The 24,386-nt window shown below is 37.2% G+C and overlaps 1 protein-coding gene across 1 annotated transcript in view; it reads right to left on the minus strand.

Moving 5' to 3' along the window:
- Window positions 1–2,300: 2,300 nt before the first annotated feature.
- PAPSS1 (3'-phosphoadenosine 5'-phosphosulfate synthase 1) overlaps window positions 2,301–24,386 on the minus strand; it is a 39,873-nt gene continuing 17,787 nt past the window's right edge. Inside the window, 7 exon segments of the mRNA XM_008635608.1 lie at window positions 2,301–3,333; window positions 11,589–11,818; window positions 13,584–13,852; window positions 15,199–15,334; window positions 17,462–17,667; window positions 20,699–20,810; window positions 22,734–22,847. Coding sequence (XP_008633830.1) covers window positions 3,195–3,333; window positions 11,589–11,818; window positions 13,584–13,852; window positions 15,199–15,334; window positions 17,462–17,667; window positions 20,699–20,810; window positions 22,734–22,847 — 1,206 coding nt within the window. The 3' untranslated portion in view covers window positions 2,301–3,194.

A 24,386-nucleotide genomic window follows, 5' to 3' on the forward strand; every position in this document is an offset into this window, starting at 1 on the left:
AACCTCTATAACGAATAAAAAAGTGATTTTAATAAAGACTAAATAATGAAAAGGGATACAGGTAAAAAAAATTTAATTCCACAAGAACAGACACAGCTTGCAGGAGAAACAAAAAAAACCCTTCAATGGACACTTCAAAAGCCTAGTAAAAATCCAGCTATATTCATAATCAAAAAGTTTTTTGTGAATGAAAAAGCTAATTTAAAAGAGGCACTGGTATTCCAGCCCTCAGGCTTTCTTCAAGGTAAAAACAACACAAATGAGCAGAAACCTCTGCACAGTCTTCCTTTAAATCACATGTTTACCTGGCACTTGTTTGGCTGCTGGCAAGGAACTCTCATATCCATCAAATTGGCCATTGAAGGGTTTAAATTTCCCCTTAGCAATCTAGCTTCTCTGCTCCACCTGTAAAAACTAATCATAAAAAAAAGTGGAACCAGAGTCACTTTTCTCTTTAATAGCATTTAAATCAAGAATTTTGGTAAGCAAATTTTGAAGACCAATTCAAAAACACAAACAAAATACTTATTCTGAGCTATCAGTTGCTTTCATTGCAGCGATTAATTTGGCCAACTCACTCCAGGCTGAAGTCCCTGGCTTTTTACAGGTGATGGTGAAGGGATTCTGTGTCAAGTTTGAGTAGAATACTATCTCTACACATTTCTTACAAATGTTCTACCACCACAGTAAATCTCACTCCTATAGACATACATTCAAAGGATAAACAGACATCCATGCAAAGTTAAATGAAGATCTAGTTTCCATTTTCTTTTTTCCCTGTCTATTCTCCCATATTGAGTGAAGGATTAGTTTTTCCTTTCTCTTTCCTTTCCCTTTTGGAGATGGTGCTATCCACTGAGGGAAGCCAGGGAAAAGCTAAAGAGAGACACTGGCAAACGAATAATTTTTGGTAGGGTAGCCCTTTCTTTTAAGTATGGCTCCCTTAAATAAGGCAGCTGCAGACAGGAGGAAAAATTTGAACTCTACAGTGAAAACTCATATGATACAGGAAAATATTGTTGTATAGAGCAAGTTCTGCCCACAAATTGATCAGATGCTCCTGCTCCCAGTTAATATTATGCTGGGAATGCTGTGGCTTTAAGTTCACAAAAGCCTGCAGCTTCTTGGATACAGAGCCCTCCAAGAAATGCTTTGCAGAAGCACTATAACAACAAAATGGGTTTCGTCTAGAAAACTAGATCTGCTTGTTATCACTGTATTAATTTGCCTGAAGGCATCCCTACTTCTAAATTAACTTCACTGGATGATTCACATTCACGTCATCACTCCCATTTGTTTTCCAGGCTTCATATAGCATTTTAAAAACATTAACTTCTGTAGATATTCACCTGTGTTCACTGTTCTGTCAAAATATTGTTATTATCTTTCATCACAGCTAGCAAAAGAATCAAACCTGACAGCAAAGAGTCCAAACTGCAACTTCCAACAGCAAATCCCATTTTAGCAGCTGACAACTCTAGTTCACCTTCATGGTTAAACTTGAAGTTTTGCACAAACAGCGGCACATAGATGAATGGACTCTTTCTTTTGGATTTTGTACACCCTATATATTGATACAACCTAAAAAGAAAGCCAAGTCTGAAGAAAATCTGTTCAGTGATTCTGAAGAAATAAACTTCACACTACTAAAACACAGTCTCAAGTAAGTGTTGTGGTTTGCTAATAAACAAGCCTCTTGTTTTTTCCAAATTCCACCTTACTGTCTATCAGAGGAAAGAATTCCACTAAAAGATACATTTTACATCTCTTCAGAGACAGAGGAAGAAAAGAGGAGGTCAGTCTCAAAGAATTTGTCTTAAATGCTACTGTGAACAAGTAAACAAAGACTGCAAGTAGCATTCATGCCATTCATTACACAGGTCCCCTCATCACAACCTTCTTGACACCCAAAAAATCTAGATGAACACATGCTTCATTCAGAATCAATATTCAAAAAACAATTTTGAGCCGGTTCTTCCTATACACACTGTTTAACAAGAAAAAAGTAAGTTTCTGTGACAAGGATATGAGGTAGTTTCTAGCTAAGAGAGGTTGTGACTGTTCCACTGATTACCTGCAAATGCTTGAAAAGATATCAATAGGTCAGTGTTGCTTTACACTTGAAGAAGTGCTTTACTTTCCCTTTTTTATGTTTCTTCAGGATTTTTGGAGAATCCTAAAGGAACATGTGTTTTGTCTTCAAAGCAAGCAAACCTGACTCACGAGAAGATTACTCTTTGGATACCTTGAAAAATAGACAGAAAATTAATAACTGAACTAAGCATTTTTACCACAGGAAATGCCAAAATCTAAGGATTTTCTTTATTTTTCTTGCAATAATTAAACATGAATTACATTTGGTCTGTCATGCTTTTAAAAAAGTTGTAATAGGCTGATCAAGTATATCTGGAATCAAAAACCAGCAAGTTACCTCAAATGAAACAAAACATATCCTATTGAAAGCTACGGCAGCAAGCATATACAAAAACAATATGTGAATTTGATAACAATTCAAAGTGAAAACTAGATATTTTCTTTTATTCATTACTTGGCCATCTTTACAGGTCCACAGCAGAAGAGAATCACCATACAACTCAGTAAACTCCAAAATTAAACAAAGAAAGCAAAATTTTAATTATGCTACATAAAAAAAACTTTCTGCTTTTTGATTACATATAGTCAGAAATAAATTTTAAGTGCTTCTGGAGATGATAATGATGAGATAAAGATGAGGACACTTTTACAGATGGTTTGAAACATTCTTTACGTTTTTGATTTATAGATAATCTATCCATAGTTGAGGGACTAACCGTTACATTTTGTCCTACAAACTACTAAAACCAGACACTACCCAGCAGCTTAAAGAACATATGAAAAAGCTGCATCTATTTAACAGCTGCAGAACTCAGGACAGAGGCAGTAAAATATAAAAAAATACAAGAGTTAAAAATCCTACTGCAAGAATATTAACTGTAATAAAAGAGAAGACATTAAAACCAGCAGCTAGTTAGGTGCCAGGACATAATAGAACCCATAAGGGCAGGCAAAGAATGATGCTAAGTTAGGAAGAAAGAGTCTGTTTTCAGAGAACTTCCTGACAGACACCACAACAAAGCAACATGAATGGTGACTGTGTGGTCCCCTTCTCGTAAATAAATCAGGCGTCAAAGGTTGATCTGCAGTTAATAAGAGGCCTAAGCCTTCTCCAAGGATTTGTAGTATTCTGTCAGCACAGTCCAAGCCTTCGGAGCCATGAAGCCTTCTGGTGGGTTTTGTCCTTCTCGAGCCAGCTTGCGCATGCGGGTCCCCGATATAAAATCAAAGTCTTCATGGCTGAGAGAGTAGGGGTGGAGGCAAAGGGGGGGGAAAAAAGAACATACTTTAAAAGCAGGCAAAGTTGCTCATATTCCTTCTACTTACTTGATACTTTATACATATCTTCTTGGGAGTATAATGCTGTATAGCAACTGTCATTTCCAGGCCAGCAATGCTAGTAAGTGTCAAGAATATACAACCTCTATAATACTCAGCTTTGGTAACTCCTGAGGTTTTAGCAGCATGGTGCAACTGAACCCCTGGGGACTCAATTCAGTCTGTGCTTCCACTGAGCCTGGCTTGCTCTCTGAGGAAATAAACTCCTGTTGAAGGAGAACCATCTACTCTACCTACTGTCTGAACCCTCTGCCAAGGCAACAGCAGCCATCCTGATCTACGTCCTGCCTTGCCAGGCCAGGAGACCAGCCCAATGAGCTGGTTGAATGTTCCTGTGCTGGTTCAAGAAGGTAATTTCAGTGCCACTAGAGAATGTGTAAAAAGACACTGTATAAAATCTTAGTGAGGGACTGTTTGGGGAAGAGAGAAAATAAAAGCCTCAGAATCTAGAGGCAAGCTTTACAGCTGTGCCATTGCAAGACACTGAGTACACATGCATATTAATAACATGCCATATACAGTTCAAAATAAAGAGAAAAATCAAGGGAATAATAAAAATACCTTCTCCTAAAGATGTTTTTCCCTAAAAAACCGAATTCAATGGGACAAACCCAAAATTAAACACAGAATAATTGTTTATCATTGTTAACATAAGAATCTAAATTTTTATTAACTTCTCAGGTATATGGTCACAAGCAGCAAAAGCTCCACTAATTAAATTACTCCTCACAGGACTGAAACAGTAAAAGCTAGACAAGAATGCCAAAGTTCTATCAAATGCTCCAAAGGAAAAAAATTATGTATTTCTAAATTAAATACGCAATTTTACTTATGCCATTTGCTCAATTTGCAACATGTATGCATTACTCATTCTTTACTTGTCTGTTTGAAATAAAAAACAAGTATTGATCTCAGATGCACGTGCCTTAGCCAGAAACAAGAGCCAAGTGTGTACATCAGAGGGCAGAACTTGGCTCTAAGTGTTGGTCTACGCTCAGTAGGGTATGGAAGTCAGCAAGATGCAGAAAGCATTCCACAGTTCCCTTTCACAACAACACTTGCCCCATAACTTTTTGATTTGGACTGTATACATTTACACACCAGCACTGTCATACATGCTCTTTTCTTGTTGCTCTAAATTTGGGACTGTGGGTTCCTGAAGAGTCACAAGGCAAAAAAAACCCTACTGTGCTTTAGTCCTGCAAAATATCAATTACATAAAAATGAAAATTTGAAGTCGATGTAGTTCCATGGGAGAAAAAATTTGCACTGCTATTTATAACATCTGAAAATTTTATTCTTCAGCAGAGAGATGTCTGCTGTTCACTAACACTGCCTGAAGATACCTTCGGTTCTTTGCAAAGAACTATTTATATAAAATATAGGTGGGGAAGTGACAAGCCTGGTTAATTCTGTCAAAAAAATACCAAGTCTTCAGATGATCAGGAAGAGAAGAGTAAAGCAAGTGCTATAAAGTTTCTCCATGTGTGTTTTCTCCTCACTGTGGTAACAATGCCAAAGTTAGAGCATTTTACAAAAAAAGGTGCTTTACCCCTCCTTTTTTCTTATGTTTTCAGAAGAACAGTCAACTTCCTCCCATGCCCTACAAGTGAAGTAATGCTACTAAACCACTACATTTAGATATGTCATAGAAGTTTGCTTCAATAAGACATACAACTCCTTTAGCTGCTTCTTATCCCTAGCTGCACAAAAAGCAGCTAAGAATCAGAGATACCAAGAAAGAGAGAAACAGGAAAAGAAGCTAAGGAGATCTACAGAAATTATAAAAAAATGAAAGAAAACAAGTAAGTGAGGATCATTTCAGAAACATAGTACATTCAGCAACTCATAACATTTCTAGAAATGTTTCCAAAATACCATTAAAAGTTATAAAAGTACTAATGATGTCCTCTCATTATCCTGAATGTCTATTTTGAAAGGGTTTTTCTTTATTAAAAAAAAAATACTTTAATTAGTAATCACTGAAGTGACTCAAATGGAGCCCTGGAAATATATACACAACAACACAGTATTTTTTGCCTTTTAAAAAATTACTGCATTTATAATTTTCAATAAAATTTCAGAAACTGAGATTCCTGCTAAGGAGAAAAACCTTATCAATACTTCACCACTGTGGCATGATGTGACCCACAAGCATTTTGAAATAAAACATATCAGTATGAGTAATTTGCTTTAGTAGAAGGAGATAGTAAAAAGAGTCATCAAGTAATTCTTTCAGAGTGAATTTTGAGGATATTAAGAGTTACTCTATATAAGGTGGATTTGAGTGGAACATGAGAGGGGGGAAACATTTGACCATTAAAGATGCCATAAGACTTAAATGCCAAAGCCATTCAAATTCCATTCTTGTCAGATTTGAAATGACCCTCAATGAAACTTAATGCAAGCCTTTTCTGAGTATGGGATTTAAGTGCCTTTGAAAATTTTACTCGGTAGCTGCTGGAATCAGCTCTCTTTCAGCCACACTGTATGCTACTGAACACTTGTAACATTGACTTGACCTTTTACTGCCAATTGAGTTTGACTGGTACTGACACAATCCTTTGGACCACTGCAATTAAAAGCACCCTCCAAAAGAAAGAGGAAAAGAACACAGAAATAAAACCACAACAAATATTTGTCAACAGAAAAACAGTCTTGAAACATTTCACATTGGGGAGTGGTATTTGCTCTGTGGCATAGCATCCTAGAACTCTACTACACTCACAGTAGTGAAAAAAATGTAACTACACACGTTGTGAAATTTCCTTACTTATGGAGGACAGGGATTTCAGAGACCTTACAGTTCCTGTGACAAAACAAGGATATCACTAGTTTGCAAGTAGGAAGTAACTGCCACAGGCCTACAGGAACCCTCCTGTGCTGCATCTCTGAGGTGTCAGTACAGTACATTAATACAGTAACTGAAGAGACTAGTTTTTCTGCTTCAGCGTTACTCCCTACAAATTTAATCTAAATATAGACCACAGTACATAGTCGATTTTTCATCTGGGAGCATTAAAAGTCAGTCATAATCTTGGGAACCCTGACCTCCTCTTTGGTATTTAGCACTGTGCAAATGACCTTCTAGGAATTCCCATTCTCTGTGGAGGGCAATGTCTCATGCTCTCAAGGTCTTAAAGAATTACTCTTAAATACAAGACTCATGATAAAAGTAAAGACCATTAATTCACAGTTTTGCCCTTTTTTTAGGCAAATAGAACAATAGCAAAATGAAACAGTAATATGACTTATTCACTCTGGTCTGTCTTCAAAACAACTGTGATGTTCTACTCAGCTGGTAAACTTCAGACTAATTTCTGGGACAATTCACAGCTGCCTTATCTGGGGTCCAATTCTAACCTTAAACCCTTTTAAGGATTTTCTCTGAATTTAAACTTGCCTTTGCAGCATCAAGTCATGACTTACACCGTAACTCCTACAGGAAGTCTACATTATGCCTTGGGAATGAATGTCCCATGATGCTGAATGAACCAGCTAGTGCCAGCTAGGTTCAAATCCCAACCAGCCACGAACAGTTTGTGAAATTAGAACACAATAATGTGATTAATATCAACACATGCAAAGCAAATCCTTTACTAATTCCTTTCTAACTGGCAGGAGGGTTTAAGTCTCCTGGCCTGGTGCAGTGTTTCAGTGTATCCCAAATTACGTACTAATGGTAATTGAGAAACCGTATTTCACATAACTAAAGTAAGGAGAACAGTCAAGTGTGCTTATCTCAGCCTCTTACTATCACTTTAAAAAACAAACAAATCTGAGAACAGTATGTACTTAGCTGGAGTAGGTGTCCTGTATTATTTGATAGTATTAAAGCAGTAATGGCAACCATATTACAGGTCCTGGGAAAAAAATCTGTTAAGTTAAAATCTCTCTTCTTCACAGGTACCCATGCTTCATTCACATTTTATAGACAGCATGAACAATCTGCTCCAGTCACCTTACTTATGAGTTTCTTTTAGCCAAAATGTTCTCTTTGGTTTTCTTTCAGGAAAAAAAATATAGTAATTTATTTCCAGACACTGCTGTGGCTTTTTAATTGCTAGACTAATTTCCTTTCTTAATTGAGTTTTTTCTCAGCAGTAGTCTGTGGCTGCATTTTATAGGACTGATCTTCCATAAAGAATTGGGAATCTCTGCTCACAAAACCAGCTTCTATTATTAAGCCACCAATCCCAGATTACACTTGTCTGTGGTAACTGTTTCTGAGGCCTTTTTGGCTGAAGAAACCCACTAATTGATTTTCTGAAGGGATTTGAGCACTGGGTAAGCTTTTTTTTTTTTTTTTGGGGGGGGGAAGGGCAGTAGTAATGTTATTTGTTGGTTTGTTGATTCTTTGGTTGTTCTCTATACACTTCATTCTACCAATGGTTTACAGGTCAGACATTTATTCTGAATTACTCCGTTATAACTAGAATTCTTCCCATAAACTTTTCCAAAACACATTTGGACATAGTCAATTATAGATCAAAAATTCTATAAAATCAGTGTAAAAACTTTGATAAGGACTGTAACAATATTCACACTAGTTTTTATATGCATTACTTCAGAATTCTATGCAAGTGGAAGTGCTCAAGCTTCCCACAGAAACTTAGATTAGGCTTTCCATCTGACTTGAGTAACAGCAAAAATGTCAATTTTATTTTTATTATCCTCATTTAGACCAAAGGGAAAATAAAATTAAATTAGCTCTACCTGTGCTGCTATACATCACTTCAAATGCATTCCTCAAATCCCTTTCCTAGATCTCAGTTTTAGACACATTTTTTTCAAAAGTATGTTTCAAGAGTTCAGTTTCATGAGGTGCTAAACCTAATACTAAGATGTCCAAGAAACAAATTAAAAAATATGCTGGCTTCATGAGGCAAAATACGAATATAATTCCAAGTCATTGGTTGTTTCTATATCTTAGTATTCTAAAGGGCAACTTTATTTAAACAATTTATACAAGTTAAGCATTGTGCACCACCCTGCAACTCCAGTTGCTGTGCAGCTGTTAGAAAGGCTTTCACGTCACGCTTTCCTTGCCCCCTTTCCTCACAGACAATGCTCTGTTATCCTGAATGCAACCAGGATATTTCTGCCTTTCCTTACTAACAGGGGCCAAGTGACTTCAGTTCTAACACAGCACCACAGCAGCTCAACATTGTTAATCAGCAGCATGAGGTCCTGACATACGAAGGCAACTCCAGACTGCTCCCAAGCACATACTGGCTCAACTGAAACTCCAAGGGCAGCACATGTTCTGGAGGACACTAATGAAGTGAGAAACAAACTGAACTTGTATATGAACTCCACAAAACTGCGCTCGTGCGAACACCTTTGGGAGCAGACGACCTTAAGCACAATAACCTCTTGGAATCACAGGCAGCACAACAGAGAAGCGAGGGCCTTTGGTACTGATTTGGAGGCAGGGCTGGTGTAGGCTTTTTGATGCTTCCCAGGCTTGCCAGCAAGGTCATAAGCAGCTTGGCTACAGCCAGCTCTCACACAGTTGCCCAGCACCTTACCGTAGGCAGCTGACCAGTGCCGACCCATGCTCTGAACACCCAGAGGCATACAAGGAATGCTATCAGCAAGTGTTATACCTATCTCATAAAAGCTGAGCAAAGCAACTCTGCCACTGTTAATTCTGCAGCCACAACTTTTCAGACATCCTTCTGGCAGCTGGATTAAGCTTTTGGTAACCTCTCACCATGAGCCAAAGATTCATCCACCACCATCCCGATGTTGGGATTTCCCTCAGAAGCCAAAAGGTATTTCACTAATAGCAGCAAAGAGCCCAACTGCAATAACCTCTGTATGTCTTTGCTGCCAAGACAGCTGTGGGTGCAACTCTACCAAATTACAGAGACACCCAAGGTAGCAGATGGTGTCTATTACAGCTTCTCACAAGCACCTTCCCAAACAGAGGAGTCCAGGAGGCCTGCAAGAATAGAAGAGATGATCACATGGGGCAAGGATAACTACACCCAGCAGCTAAGACACACGGCTCAGTCCAAGGGAAACCCCCTTGCCATAAGCTTCCATGCATTCATTAGTGATGTAAATTCTGGAATTGCCTAGTTGGCTGTCAAGTCTCCAAGAACTAAGAAAGGTGCAACAGATACCAAATCACCCTTTTCTAAAACAAGTCCCAGCAATGCTTCTACGCGTACAAACCTCTTCCCAACATTTTCATGCTGTGTTTTTCACCCAGTGAGCTCAGGAAATATTTCCACAAACATCACATCCAAGGGTCTTCCACCAGTACTGATCCTCTCGTGTTTCCAGGCAATCCTCTCTTCCCTGCCATCCTCCTTTCAGAGTCAAATACCACATGGTCCAGGAGTCTGCCACATTTTCAGCATTACACAGACTATCTTGAAAGGCAGCCAGCTGCACCCACCCAAGCTCTGTCTGGAGCCTACCACAGTGCTCCATCTCTCGCAAGCAGGAGCAGTAATGGGAGCCTGCGCGTGTCCGCATTGCCATCTAGAGGATTGCTGCCACACTCCAGTCCATCTACAAACAATAGCCAGGGAAGGACAGGACAAACGGGCTTACATCCTGACAGCAGCAGGGCAGAACTGCACATTAGAAGCAGCATGGCCTTTATGCCACGACAGTTATAGAAACAGGAAAAAAAGTGCCCCAAACCAAGGCCTCATAGACACAGTGAAAGGATAAAAGGGTGCACAAGATGCAGTCTGTGGCAAAAGGCAAAATCTGTTCCCACAGCTTTTCATAAAAAAATCTCAAAGAGTTGCTTAGGGTTTTTTAAATCATTTGCTCTGGCTAATGACAGAGGTGAAATTTTACTCCCTTTGATCCAAATCACATCTATCCTGCTAAGAGTACAGTATTGATAATCACAGAATCAATATTCTGAATTCTGGCCTGTCACACTGCTACTCCCTTACTATTCCAATTTATTAAGAATTGACACACCAATAAAACTACTTCACTTTGACCTTTCTGTATTGAAGCATGACCAGCAGGTCCAGGAAGGCGATTCTCCCCCTCTACTCCACTCTTGTGACAGCCCAGCTGGAGTACTGCATCCAGACCTGGGGACCTCAGCATAAGACAGTCCATGGATCTGATGGAGTGAGTCCAGAGGAGGGCCAAAAATTTGATCAGAGCACTGGAGCACCTCTCCTCTGCAGACAGGCTGAGAGAGTTGGAGTTGTTTAGTGTGTAGAAGAGAAGGCTCCAGGGAGACCTTATAGCATCTTCCTGTTCCTAAAGAAAGCTACAAGAGAGCTGCAGAGGGACTTTTTGCAAGCAGTGATAGGAGAAGGAGGAATGACTTTAAACTGAAAGAATGTAGGTTTAGATTAGATATTAGGAAGAAATCCATTCCTGTGAAGATGGTGAGGCACTGGAATAGGTTGCCCAGAGAAGTTTGCATGTCAGTACCAACTTCAACTGCAGTTTGATGTAAAACCAAAGTACATTTCAATAATCTGAATAAAGAGGATTAAATTAAAATGACAAGTCATCTTCCCAGCCAGTATCATTCATTCTCACCAGAGCAACACATACACTAAGTTTTGGATCTGGTTTGTCACACAAGGAAAAAATAACATTGGAATATGCACACAGAAAGTGAATTGAACTGTAATTGGATTTTTAAAAACTCAAAAAAGCTGAAAACCCTGGGACACAGAATATTCTTAGGGCATAATTTTGCATTATTGCTAACAGAGAAAATAGCTATTTGTCACCCCATCTTGTCCACTTTCTTCTCCATGCTGCACATACTCACTGTTTCTCTTCCCTGCTATCTGATGCACACCTGATACCTGAGAAGCTTATTTAGAAAGACAAAGCAGCAGAAAGCTAATCTTGCCATTCTAATAAATAGTAATATTTTTCTCTGGATTTACCAATCTGCGCCACATTCCAGAATCAGAGAAACCTCAGTACCTGGTGAGCCTTCATGTGGCAGCTACAGTTAGATCAGGTAGTTGTACTGTGAACCAAACCATGCTGAAATCAAGCTTGACTAAAAGCTACACTGATCTAAACCCACATCTAAACACTGCCATATTTGAGCAATATGAATTTAATTATGAACGATTTTCTTAATGTGGGCAGGGGTAAGAGGCAGTTATTGCTCAAAAATTTCTTAAAATGAAAATACAACTTACTGATCAGAGTCATAATAATCCATGCACTTCTTTTTTTTATTATAAGCTGCCACCCTGAAGGGTACAATTTCCAGTGCTCGGAGGCCTGGAGCCATTGTCAGCACTTTGGCACCATGGGTTGGTTCGTATAGATCTTTCCCAGTGTCAGGGTGTGGCATCCCTGCTGGATCTCGCCCTACAATGTAGAAGTTAGCTCCTGCAACCATCCGTGATCTGCAGTGCCACTGAACCTACAACAGAGACAGGAAAAACAATTAACAGAAGAAAATGCTCCAAAAATGCAGCCCTCAAAATGGGCATGCACTCTGTAACTACCATGTTTTCTTTAATCAGATGTGATTTTTACTATGGAGCCACAACATAATACAGAACCAATTACGTTGATCACCATCAGACTTACAGCTAAAACATACTATCCCCATTTTATTTGCACAGTAGGTGCTCAGAAAGTTACTTCAGCACTATCTCTACATTCAGAAAGAAAAATCACCCATGTTCAGCATTTTCAACTTGTACATGTGGCAAGGATGTTGTTCAAGGCACAATTAACACTTAGTCTGCATGAACATTAAGACCCAAAGGACACATCAACTAGGTACACACTGCACCTGAATGCTTGTAAAAGATTTACTTTCCTAAGCAGGTGAATTCACCACATTTTGATACACCTTTGCCATACAGAACTGTTTCTTTTCTTCCAAGGCACTTATGAAGAATGTTAAAAATACAAAAAATGCTAAATTGATATTTATGAAACTTGTCCATTAAGATTTTTACAGACTGGAAGGACACATCCAGCTTGTAGATAACCATATTACCAGCTGCTTGTTCTTCTGTAAAGCACTGGTGCTATAAAAACAGATCTAATACCAATGACTTTCAAAATAACCTATGGAAAATTATTAAAGAAAGAATCTCTTTTATTAGTGTCAGGCTGTACTCTGAGGTTACTGGAAATGCCATATAGGCAGGGAGAAAAATTTTATCCTGTTCAGAATAAGGATTGTGGATTTTGCTCCTCCTCACGCATACAAGAAAGAGGTAGAAGAGTTCTGTAAATTCTCACAAAAGGCCTGTGGGGAAGAGCAGAAGATTCCTCACATTAACTCACTCTCATGCCTCAACTAGATCTGGACTGCAGTTTTTTCTCTGGACTGAAAAGCAGTGCAAGCTCCATTTGACCAGTCAACTGGCCAGCAGAAGATAAGTGGCATCTGCCTAATTTAACTTCACTAGCAAGATCTCCTATCTATAAAAAAATCTACCCCAGAGTGAACCTCAGAGCCTGGTCAGAACTTGAACTTCCTGTGATTCAAGGTGGAGGGGAGCAAGGATGGGAAAAAAAAGGAAAAAGAAAAAAAAAAAGGAATGAGATGGAGAATCAAGGAATGAGAACAAATGAGAACATTTATTCTTTCTGCTGCTTTCCACAAACCTCTAGGGACTCCACCCCAAGACCTGGCTCCTAAATAAAGTGTTGCCAAAGAATTATTTCATACAAAAGCCTTGAAACAATTCTCTCTGAATTAAGTCTGCCAAAAAATAAACAGACTGCTTTTTTCTTAATATGTGTACAGCCCTCCAACACACAAACTTTTTTGCTTAAGAGTCATAAAACTTAAGTATTTTAACATTCAGGACAATCATTCCGTATGTTAACAGATCTTATAATTCCTTCTGAAAAAGACCGTAAAAAAAAGGAGGGAGGATTAATTTATTATCATACCCTTGTAACTGTAAAGAAAGGAACCTATAAACCCAATATTTTCTCCCACCTTTTCCAGCAAAATCCTCCAATATACAAGTTTCTTCATAAGAGAATGCTTTGGTTGGTGACAGAGACTTGATAGTCCCTTTCCAAGGGAAATTAGTCTCCTCTCTCTCCATTAAAACAACACAACATAAAAACATCATTAAAACATCAGACATGGCACAAAATACTTTAGTTCACTATCAAAAGGGTTTTGTTTCACTTTAAACTCTTGATGTACTTACCTCAGTTGGTCCTGCGTACATCATGGGGGAAGGGAATATAGCTACCACTGTTGTTTCTGGATTCAGGATTCCCTCCTCCAGTACTGCAGCGTGCTGCTTCATGCGCCACATAAGAGGAACATCATCCTCCTTTGTCCAGCCTCCAAGGGGGTGCAAGAGTAAAACTGGGCGCCGGTAGCCACGTTCCAGAAGTTGCTTGTGAGTATCCTGCATTAAAAGAGCGTGCCCATTGTGCACCGGGTTGCGTAACTGGAATGCGAAGACCGCATCTGTGGGGAACAAAACAAGACAAAAGATGTAAGCAGAGCAAATTATTTTATCAGGAGTTGTACAACCACAGAAAAACCTTCAGTACATGCTTTCCTCTGAACTATATTAAACAAGTATAATAGCAGTGGTCGCAGGTCATTAAATTATTAATAATTATTACAAAATCACTGTACTTAACAAGCAAAACTAATAAAAAACAACCATACTAAAAAAAAAAAAAGGTCAGCTTCCTTAACTTCTGAATTTTCTGCAGAATTACTTTGTTTTCTCCAAGACCTATAATCTTCTATTTGGATTTTTTACTTGCGTAAGTATATTATATTCTAAGAGGAGATCAAACTATGCTACCTATCTTAAAGGCTCAATATATCATCAAGAGAAAAAATGGACCTCTTTGGAACAAAACTAATAAAAGGGGATTTAATGCTCCTTACTAAGTTTCCTTCACCTTAGTTTAGTAGATTTTAAGTACAGTAAGAACAAAGCAAGATTAACTGCTATTCCAGAGTATTACTGACACAACCAGGATTTCTCCCTTCTGCAAATTCAGATGAACTAAGTACCCTGCAAGACGGCAAAATCACTGTAACTGAGAGGTTTTCCAATATAGAACCAATGAAAACTAGAGAATAGGTTTTTTTCAGATCTCAAATATGTGTTTGTGTAGGGGTTAGCCACAAGACTGATATCCCAGACCGACAGATCCCGGACATAGTGACCACACAGAACAAAGACAGAAGCTGAGGACTAATTGTGGCTTGCATTCTTGATGTTAATCTCTCTCCTCACATTTACAAGTGCAGCTGCCCGCCAGTCACTGCCACAGTGAAAGCAGCATGTTTGTTCTCTGCTGTATGACATTCCTCAGCCTCTTACTTATCTGCCTAACACAACTACTTTTGTGAAAAAAAACCTGTTTTATTTCTTGTGCAGAAAAGAAACTTGGCACCAGTCCACTTGCACTACTTTCATAAGTCTTGTTCCCCAGAAGCAGCATGGAACAGACTAAAAAATAGCAGAGCATGAAAGCTCAACATTCAACCATACCTCTGTAGTTTAAGCCCAACGTGATATTTAAATCACATTTTACCGCATTTTAACATTATCTTTCTTGTCTACAGAGCATGGAAAGAAAGTTCAGAACCTCAGGCATTACCAGCTTCTATTACGTATTTAGGCAGTGCAATGCCTGAGATTATAAAAATTATTGCTATTAAAAGCAAAGAATGCCACCTACCAGAGCATTCAAAATCTTCATCCTTGAAACAATGCCAGCCTCAGTGGTGGCAGCAGACATTTGGATAAGCCTCTGCAGGAAGATAGAAAGCAAGAAAAATTTACTCACCGGCATTCATTTCCTTGAATTTCTGCCTTAGTTCAGCTGGAGTGAGACGGTATTGATCAAGTCCATCATTCCAATAAATACGATCAAGGACCTGTAGATCTCCCCCTACAAGCCAGTTCCCTTGCTCCATAACCATCTAAGAAAAGAAAGGAAAGTCCTTGTTAGGATTATTTACCAGCTTCTCCTGAGTATGTAGATGACTGCAATGGGGACACATCTTTACCAAGGACTGCGTTCCAGGTTAATTTTGACAGTTGTTAAGTCAAGCATCAGTGTTAAAGAAATGAAAAAAATTCACTGGAACATAGTCCAGACATGTTATACCATGATGTAGGAGAGATGCCCAAATCTTCAGTGGGCATATGCCTTTCTTTCAAAATTGAGATAATATATAGAAATGCAAATAGCCAATATTCTTAATCACCACTACATGACAAACAAAGATAGTGTCTGGAAAGCCTTGTCTATTACAATTTACTTAGTTATTTACCATATATATACCTTTCTATTAGTATATATTTTTAAATTTAATTACAATATATCAATAAAATGAAGTTGCACTTTCTAGTTATTGGTCAAAGCAAATGCTGTTGCAGTATCACTCTGTAGTTTACAAGATTCTCGTCAGCAATAAAGTAACAAACAAAACAATTCTGATTGACTACTCACCCACTTTAATCTAATAATAAAATCAGAATCTTTGAAGTAGAATAGCTTTTGGGTTTGTCTCATGGTAGCAGTTTACCCAAGTAACAGATGTCGGATCGTCACTACACTTCTTTTTATACCTTTAAATATCGCCTCACCCTTTATCAAAAAATAATTATGGCAAGCTGCTTAACATACTCTACAAATGGCCATAGACATTACTTAGAAATTTTTAATTTCTAAGAATGCATTTTCTTTTGAAGATGGAATCACAAAAAGCTTTCAAGTTTCATACACATTTCTGATAATTTTTTTTTAGCCTTATGTAATTTATAAATGACAATAAATCTTGATATAACAGAAGATACTACATACTAAACCCAAAAGCCAAGATGTGAAAATGAAGTGTGAATTTTTCAGTTTATTTTTCCTTTGACCTGCTGGAATTAAATGACACCACAGTAACCATTCCCTTCCCAAAGAAAATGCTGTACTTTGACATCTTACCAAGGTGCAGGGAAGGTGTGATAATGATATGAAGATGAGAAAACTCCGCACCACAGAATCTCTCAGGTACCCAAATATTTCTGATTCATTAAGAAGGGCCACCAAATTCACGTAGTGTCACGTTACCACTATACACCCCCGTACAGGCATAAGAACACAGTTCCTCATCCTAAGGCGTAAGAACACAATTCCTCATCTTCTACGTAACAAGTCATTCAAATTTTGTCTGCATGAGATTTTCTTAGCATTTATTAAATCTGTGCTAAGTTTTCAAAAAAGGGGTAATCTTATGTTCAACATCATAGACCACATCAAGGGCTTTGAAAATCTTCTGTTAGTCATACAGATACTTTTTCAACATTTCAGAGGCTTTCCCTTTTCAAGAACAAGCTCATAATTTGAGGTTTTTTTGATTTCTCTTCATCTAATTTTAAGTCATACCTTTAAACAAAAAATACCTCAAAGACAAATGGGGAAATAAACATATTTTGGCTCTGCAGAGCTAAGATGCAACATTCACATCAGCTTGCATAAGCCACCACAGCATCATGATGAGTATGTTACAATTAGAACATTTCAGTATGACATATACATAAGGCCAAGATAATAAAACTTAATGAACACAATGGGTGGTAAATTACTCCCCAGAGGGTTAAATGATGAACTCTCCAGGAATACAGCCTGTTTCAAAAACATCTAAAGCAGGCAGGTCTCACGTGCTCCACATGCAGGCAGAAAATAAGTTTTCTATCCTTCACAAAGCATATATTCACTGATTAAGGAGCTTTGATGATCCATCTGGTGACACAGACGGATGTGTTTCCTAGGCACACTGGAGGGCAAAGTTCCCTCTTCTGTAGCACAGATACTACAGTACATTCTAAATTCATTTCATGTGTACATATTGACATTAGATTTTCACACTAAGTACAGACTATTCAACAGATGCATAGAAAAAAATTACTTTTCTTTCTGTCAGATATTTCAATTAATTTTCAAAGTAGTTTTTTTGTCAAACTACAGCAGTCAGAGACATGAGCTTCACTTAATTTGCAACTCTACAACAGTACAGCGAACAGGACTAGACTTTCAACTTTTAAACACACACCTTGATATAGGGATGCTCCTTGCATGTTGTTCCCCATTGCCTAGCACAGCGTTCCTCTTTCCTGTGCTCGTAGAACTCAGGATTACGGAGAATGGCAACGCGGCAACCTTCATACACCAGTGCAATTGCTGTACACCCATCGAGCCTTTCTTTGTCTTCTTGAGTGGCTGTTAGCACTATAGGCACTGACAGATTAATAACTCCCCCTGCAGAGGGAAAAAGAAAGCCCTTTATCCCTAGTAACAGTCATCAATGTTCTTATGAAAGTCTACCTAATTAACAGGTTACTTTTAAGGCTGTAAGTGTATTACATGACAGGTAGTTGAAACACTTATTTTAACAGGGATTAAACAATTCTTAGAATGAACTCACGCTTCCATAAATAAAATTGCTATAAAATTGAGCAAAAACTGACGTTTGAGAAAGAGTGAACGCAGTACTGAAAATAGCAAGTACTTAGAGCTGCACACAAATATTTAAACTGTGAGGACACTACTTTTTGGGAATCTCAAATTAATACCTTTCTCAAGAATCTATACAGAAAGTAAAAATACACAAATAACATTTTAAAATAGGTCATCTAAAATATCAGACAAGATTGCTACTGGAGTGGATAATTAGTAAAAAGGAAATTATATTCTCAGCACACATACTTATGGCCCCTTAGAAAAAAATCAATGCAATAGGAGCAGGCAAACGTACCCAAGTAGTTAACATACATAATTCAACTATTTCAAAAGGTGACTTTTGTTGTTTACTTAAAACTGTATTCAGATTCAAGCATTCAGCTTTCAGAAAAAACTGCTGAGTCAGGCAAACATTCTGCACCATTTGTTCAGCTGAAAGTTTACCAGCTACTTTACTTCTAAAACAAAGCCAATGTAGCTGAATTTTAAGGTTACGTGTGGTCCTCGTTTCTAAGCACCTACTTCACTGCCAGGTGCTGGAAAGTCTTGTTTTTCTTTACTACAAGAGTGAGATTTGAGAAACCCAGTGGAGTAAACATTCTAAGTCTTCTACAAAGGCTTGGGTTCTAACAAGCATATGCTTGAGTGCAAAACTTTTGGGTGGCCTCCAGGAGAAAAGTCATAGACCCTTTAAAGTTAATGAAGGTTTTGGCATTTGCCAAGACTCTAAAATAAGGCTAATTTTGCTATTATTTAAGCAATACATTTTTTGTTAGGAAATTAAATTTCCTAGGAAATTAAAAATTATAAAGCTGGATGAAAAGTTTAAGAGAAAAACAGGTCCCCCTTCTTTCATAACGCAAAATGCATAATGCATGCTGTGCATCTCCTCCTAATTTCAGTCTTGGTGCCCACAGTTATTTTCAAAGCAACTAGGTCATAAAATGGAGTTTGGCAGCAGTCACAGAGAGTGGTTTGACACCCAAAACTGATAATTTAAAACAAACCTTTTCCTTTGCAAACAATAAATATTTCAAACTAGGAAGAGATCTCAAACCTGTTGTTTATTAAAATTTTGTCCATGACCAGCAATAAATATATAATAACTTCTACATTTCTCTTCAGCCACTGTACAAGTAAGAAACTGAGGTAAGGTAGTGAAGCAAGTCTGTTAAATCACAGATGAGAACAGTGTCAGGATGAGACTTTTTCAGACGACTTAATCTTTAAAGGCAGATTATCAACACATCTGCACTGATCTCCACAGCCTAGAAGTCAGCCAGTATGAGCACTACATTTAAAGCCCAAAGGATGAGATGTATTGCAGGTAATAAACCATTTTCCTCTCTTCAGAATCAAAGCCCTGCAAAATGACTGCTGCTCTAAGACCCAGAACTAATATAACAAGCAAGGAGGAAACTTCAGGATGTTGTTTTGACTTAACAGCTGCCATTGCTGCACGTAACAAAGCAGCTTAAAGGCAATCATATTTTTCTGAAAAGATTTTCACATATAAGTGTTGCAGTAGTTATCTAAAAAAAAGGAAATCAGTAACAGGAAATCTAGAGGAACATGACTATTTTATTCAAGCTTAGGACTGAAAATTGTTTCCATCAGTAAGTTATTTTTCATTACTCATAGTTTTTGTAGCATAGATGAGATACTCAAAACAACTGCAGAAGGAATTTAAAAAATTGTTATATTGTTATATCTGAAACACTCGCCTATACAAGGTCTTAAATGCCTTATAAAAATCCTGATTTACTGAAACCTACAGGACAGAACTAGGACCTACAAGCTCTTTTAGCAGCTGAATACATTGCATGTCATCTGCAGAAGACTTTTCACCTGGATGGATGTACAAAAGGCAAATGAAATGAAAACAAAACTAGCAGTCCAAAATTATACTGCAAACTTTAGATACTCCAAAATAGCAGGATGGCATTTTGCTGTCTAGGATGGCACCTGTGAGACTTCGAGAAAAGGGAATTAAGAAATATAAGAAGGACAACAGATGTCTATATCATAGAATTGAAAGACAAGTGACTTTTTTTTGTTCTGCTATTTGGTCTCTAGCAAGACAAGAGTAATGAAAAAGGAAGCATGAAGATAGCAAAAAGGCTGGAGTAAAACAGAGCCTTCAAAGATGAATAAATGAAAAATGACAGAGGATTGCAATCAAATTCCAAAATCTGAGGATGTTATGACTTATTCACTACCTTAACTAAGTTCTTAGCCAACTGGTAATGCAAAATAAAATTCATTCATTCATCATCACAGGATAATTAAGTCATAATAATTCAATTACATGTGACAATTGTTCATACTCAAACCACATACTCATATTCTGATTTCACACTTGCAACAGCTCCAGTACTCAAGTCAGTTTGTTGTCCTTTCCTTCATTACTAATACAGAACAAATCTTTTGGTACATAGAGCTAAACAGCAATTAAATTGCAATTCCAAATTCTAAGATCAATTTCTTCAAAACAAATTACAAGTGTGCATTTTAGAATTAAACGTCTTTCAAAAATTAAGGTATTTGAAAAAAAAAAAATACATTTTAAAATTAAACGTCTTTCAAAAAGTAAGGTATTTGAAAAAAAAAAATTTGTAAAGACAAAATATTCAAATCCTAATATGATGGTAGGTATAAAAAGAATAAAACCATCAAGTTTAAAACTGGTTGTTATACAATTCTGTTCTCTTATCCCAGACCTCAAGTTGTGCACAAGCCTGATAATGTGTTACCACACCACCAGTAAAAAGCAAAGCATCAGAAGTAGGATTAGTTTGCTTGGTTTTACAAATGGTGTGTTTTACCCTACCGTCAAGCAGACAGTCAAAGTGAAGGCACTGGAGGTATTCTCTCTCTCTCATAAAGCCATTCAGGGGTGTTGCCCAACCTTCTGCTAGCACTTGTACCCACTGCATATCCACCTTGTAAAGAAATGAAGAAATAGAGCAGACAAAAGTTGCTGCTTAATTACTGGCATCAGGTATTAATCATAAAAGATCATGATTTAATTCTAAAATGCAGGACAATGCAGACGGAAGATTTCTCAATACTACAGTTTTTAATCACAAATAGTTTAAAAGTTTCTACAAGTAAGGGGAAAAGAACAACTTGTTCATATTTTTGGCTATTTTCCAGTCCTTATACTGGATCAAATTTCCGTGTGTTAAAAAAATCGAAACCAACAAACACACAACAACAAACTTTATTTGTAAATCTTAATAAAGTTCATCTTAACAAAATTAGAGAATCCCACTTGCCTTTATTTAACGAAAGAAGATAACAAAGATGTTAAAAAGAAAAAAAAAAAGAAAAAATAATAACAACACATACAACAACCACAAAAAATATCAGAATTATGTGTGTAAATATTAAGAGGTCTAGTCTTTAAACAAATGAGAAATAAATTTTTTTCACAAACTAGTGAGACAATCCAGAAGTTAAATTCTCTCTGGACTAGTACTTATTTAGCATGAGATATCAGTTTACACAGGATTTCCTTCCTTAGCACTCAGTCACACTACAACTTAGTGTGTGGTCTCTACTACTTCTGCATATGCATTACTAAGACTTGGTCAAGTTTTTGACAAGGACAGGCTTTGCTTGTGGAAGTCTCTTTTGCAAAAGGCATGAATAACTTAATTACACTGTTTAATTCATACTGAGGCAAGTACAAAACAGTTTCTTCCCAAGCTTACATTATATACTTGTTTGATATTTAACAAGCCACTGGTTGGTGGTGGAGGGAGAAATGATCTGGTTTTCTATATAGGGAGCAATTAAGAATGGGACACTATCGAAGTTTAATAAAGGTGACCTTAATTGTTTATTCCTCAACAAACCAATGAATAGTTTTACACAGACATATGTGAAAAGGAATTAGTAATATGTGGTGAAAGGAAGTACTAATATTCATTACTAGTAGAAGACCAGGCAACTTTTAAAACTATTTAGTTCAGTGCTTAGGATGCCACCCCAATCCTTCAAAGTCTACTCACTACAGATGTTGAACTCTGAACTTAGTCAGCTCCTAGATCAAATGCTTAGCATAAAGTTCTAGTAATACTGTCAAAAAGCCAGTGAAAAAACTCATGCATTGCATCTGTGTATAGGCTTAGTTCTTCAGAAAAATGAATGAGGTAGAACAGAAACATAGCCAGAAGCAGCTTCATCCAAATGATCTCAGTTGAAAAATAATGCGTTGAACCAAAATAAGAAAACGGTTGATCAAGTCGATCCTTGCTTTTCCACAGTCTCTCTGCTGGAAACTAGAAAAGTAGCATGAGTATGCTCTAATCAGGAAAAAAAGAAAAAGCAGTCAAGTAGATCTGATCATCTGTTTGCAACTGTTTGAGTTTGGTATATATATTAAAAGTTATTGATGTTCAGCTGAAGACTACCAACAGGAAGAATCAAGAAGCAGTAACTGATTTCCCCCATATTTCTAGGCAATTACAAGTCCAAATAAAATGGTTTCTGCAAGTAAACTAAAAAAAAAGTTAGCAATCTCTCTGAAAGCAATTTCTCATACAAGACACTTTAGGCATGGTTTACTCCATGGATGTGGGGGGAGCATGGGAGAAAATTACTGTAAATTTTATCTCTAGGCTAGAGATAAACTAAGTAACACTATACCAGACATTGTTCATGAAATTATGAAGATTCAATTATCTCTGGTAAGTAGACAAAGAAAACACAGGTGCTGTGCTTTCTCTCAAGGAAAGATGGAAAAAGTGTATCAAGCTGTACTCTGTAACTGGTACAGGTATTTCAGCTACATGTACTTACACTAAGCAACAGATCAGACCATCTTTCAACTGCAGCAGAGACACCTGAACACACAATACCTTATTTATTTCCAAGGTTAACAGAGACTCAGCATCAGTTTTGGCCAACTGTAGCTTGTTTTCTGGCACATAAAGCTCTTTCACCTCGTAAGACGCATCCACTGGTACAATGTCCTGTATAAAAGGAATAAACAGAACTTAATGTTTGCTCAGAATGCCTCTTGGGCACTGAACACACATCAAGAAATAAAATTCTAATGTTGCACTACACAGTAGCAAGAGTTTATTCATTATGCAGTTTTTACTCATTTAAAAGCCAGCACTGTTCCAAGATGATGATATATTGCTAGTTACTCAAGCCAGCAGATTGGCTAAAGTGAAACACTCTGACAAGAGATTTTTTCTAAACCTTAAGTAACCCATATAACATTTACCTAGTAAATATTTAACCATTGAATTGAGTGAAGTTTTTATGACTTATTAATGCCCACATTATCTACAGTAGAAAGGAAGACTCAATGCTTTTACACACGCTGAAGAAGTAAAAAAAGATTTAGAGACTGAGCATTTATGAATTTAAGCCATTCACTATAGAAGATACATTAGAAATGGAAACATGAAAGTAAAATAAACAAAGCTCCTTCTCTACTGAAAATTAATACAGAAGTACAAATTAAATGTATTTCCTACAGCTAATGACATACTACCAGTATTTTCATCTATATACTAACTCTTAAAATATTTAAATGTGATGTCATCTGTGCACATATATGCAATGAACTGAAATCTAGCTCTATAAGCAACATATCAATTTTTTATTTGAAAAAAAAATCAGTTTTCCCCCATGTGTATTAAACAAGATATTCTCACTCCACAATGCTCAAGACTCAAGACCTTAAACTTGTTAGAAGACATTAACCCAAAGATAAAAACATAATTAAAAGAAGAGAAAAGGTCATCATGATAAAACTGTAAAGAGTCTCCTCCAACAAAGGATGGTGTAATATATCAAAACCCAGTCAAATGTTCCAGTGAAGTTCAGTAGCAAAAAATCAGTGAAAACACACTGACTGTTCTTTTTAAAACACATTTTTCAGTGTTTGAGAAACCTTTGTAAAGTAATGCTTTAATTTTTGAGAAAAAAAGCTCACCCTTAGAGCAGAGTATATACAAACCCATAACAACAATGAATAAATTATCTTTACTTTTCCAGTATATGCAGGCCAGAGTAAATAGGTATGCTTGCAGAAAATGCAAAGGTAGCTCAGGAATTTTAATGCATTTATCAGACCTTAGGCACTACCTCCATGGAAAGTAAAACAAAGGCAGTAGAAAGCTGACAAGTGAGAGATAAAATGACTATGGGAATAACAAGATGTCATGAGTCTCACTGGCTGCTGCATAATTCATATCCTCAAAGACACATCAAAAGAAGACAAATCAAACTAGCACTTAGAAATGGTGTTTTATAAGGAAAAGTTTGGTCCGTTACATATCAGACATCATTTTGGAAGCAGATTTTATTACATCGCAAGTTAGGCAAAGCCTTCCTTTTGTTTTCTCTGCCTGAGCAGCAGCATTACAGCCCAGGAGAGCTGCAGAAGACTCCTGCCACAGCAATAAGCCCAGAACCAAATGAAGGCATTGTCTCCTGTAAGGAACACTATAATGATGGAGTGCACGTTATGCTGCTTCACAGATTTCCCTCTGGAC

This window comes from Corvus brachyrhynchos, unplaced genomic scaffold, assembly GCF_000691975.1.
Source record: "Corvus brachyrhynchos isolate BGI_N302 unplaced genomic scaffold, ASM69197v1 scaffold175, whole genome shotgun sequence".
Classification (NCBI taxonomy): Eukaryota; Metazoa; Chordata; class Aves; order Passeriformes; family Corvidae; genus Corvus; species Corvus brachyrhynchos.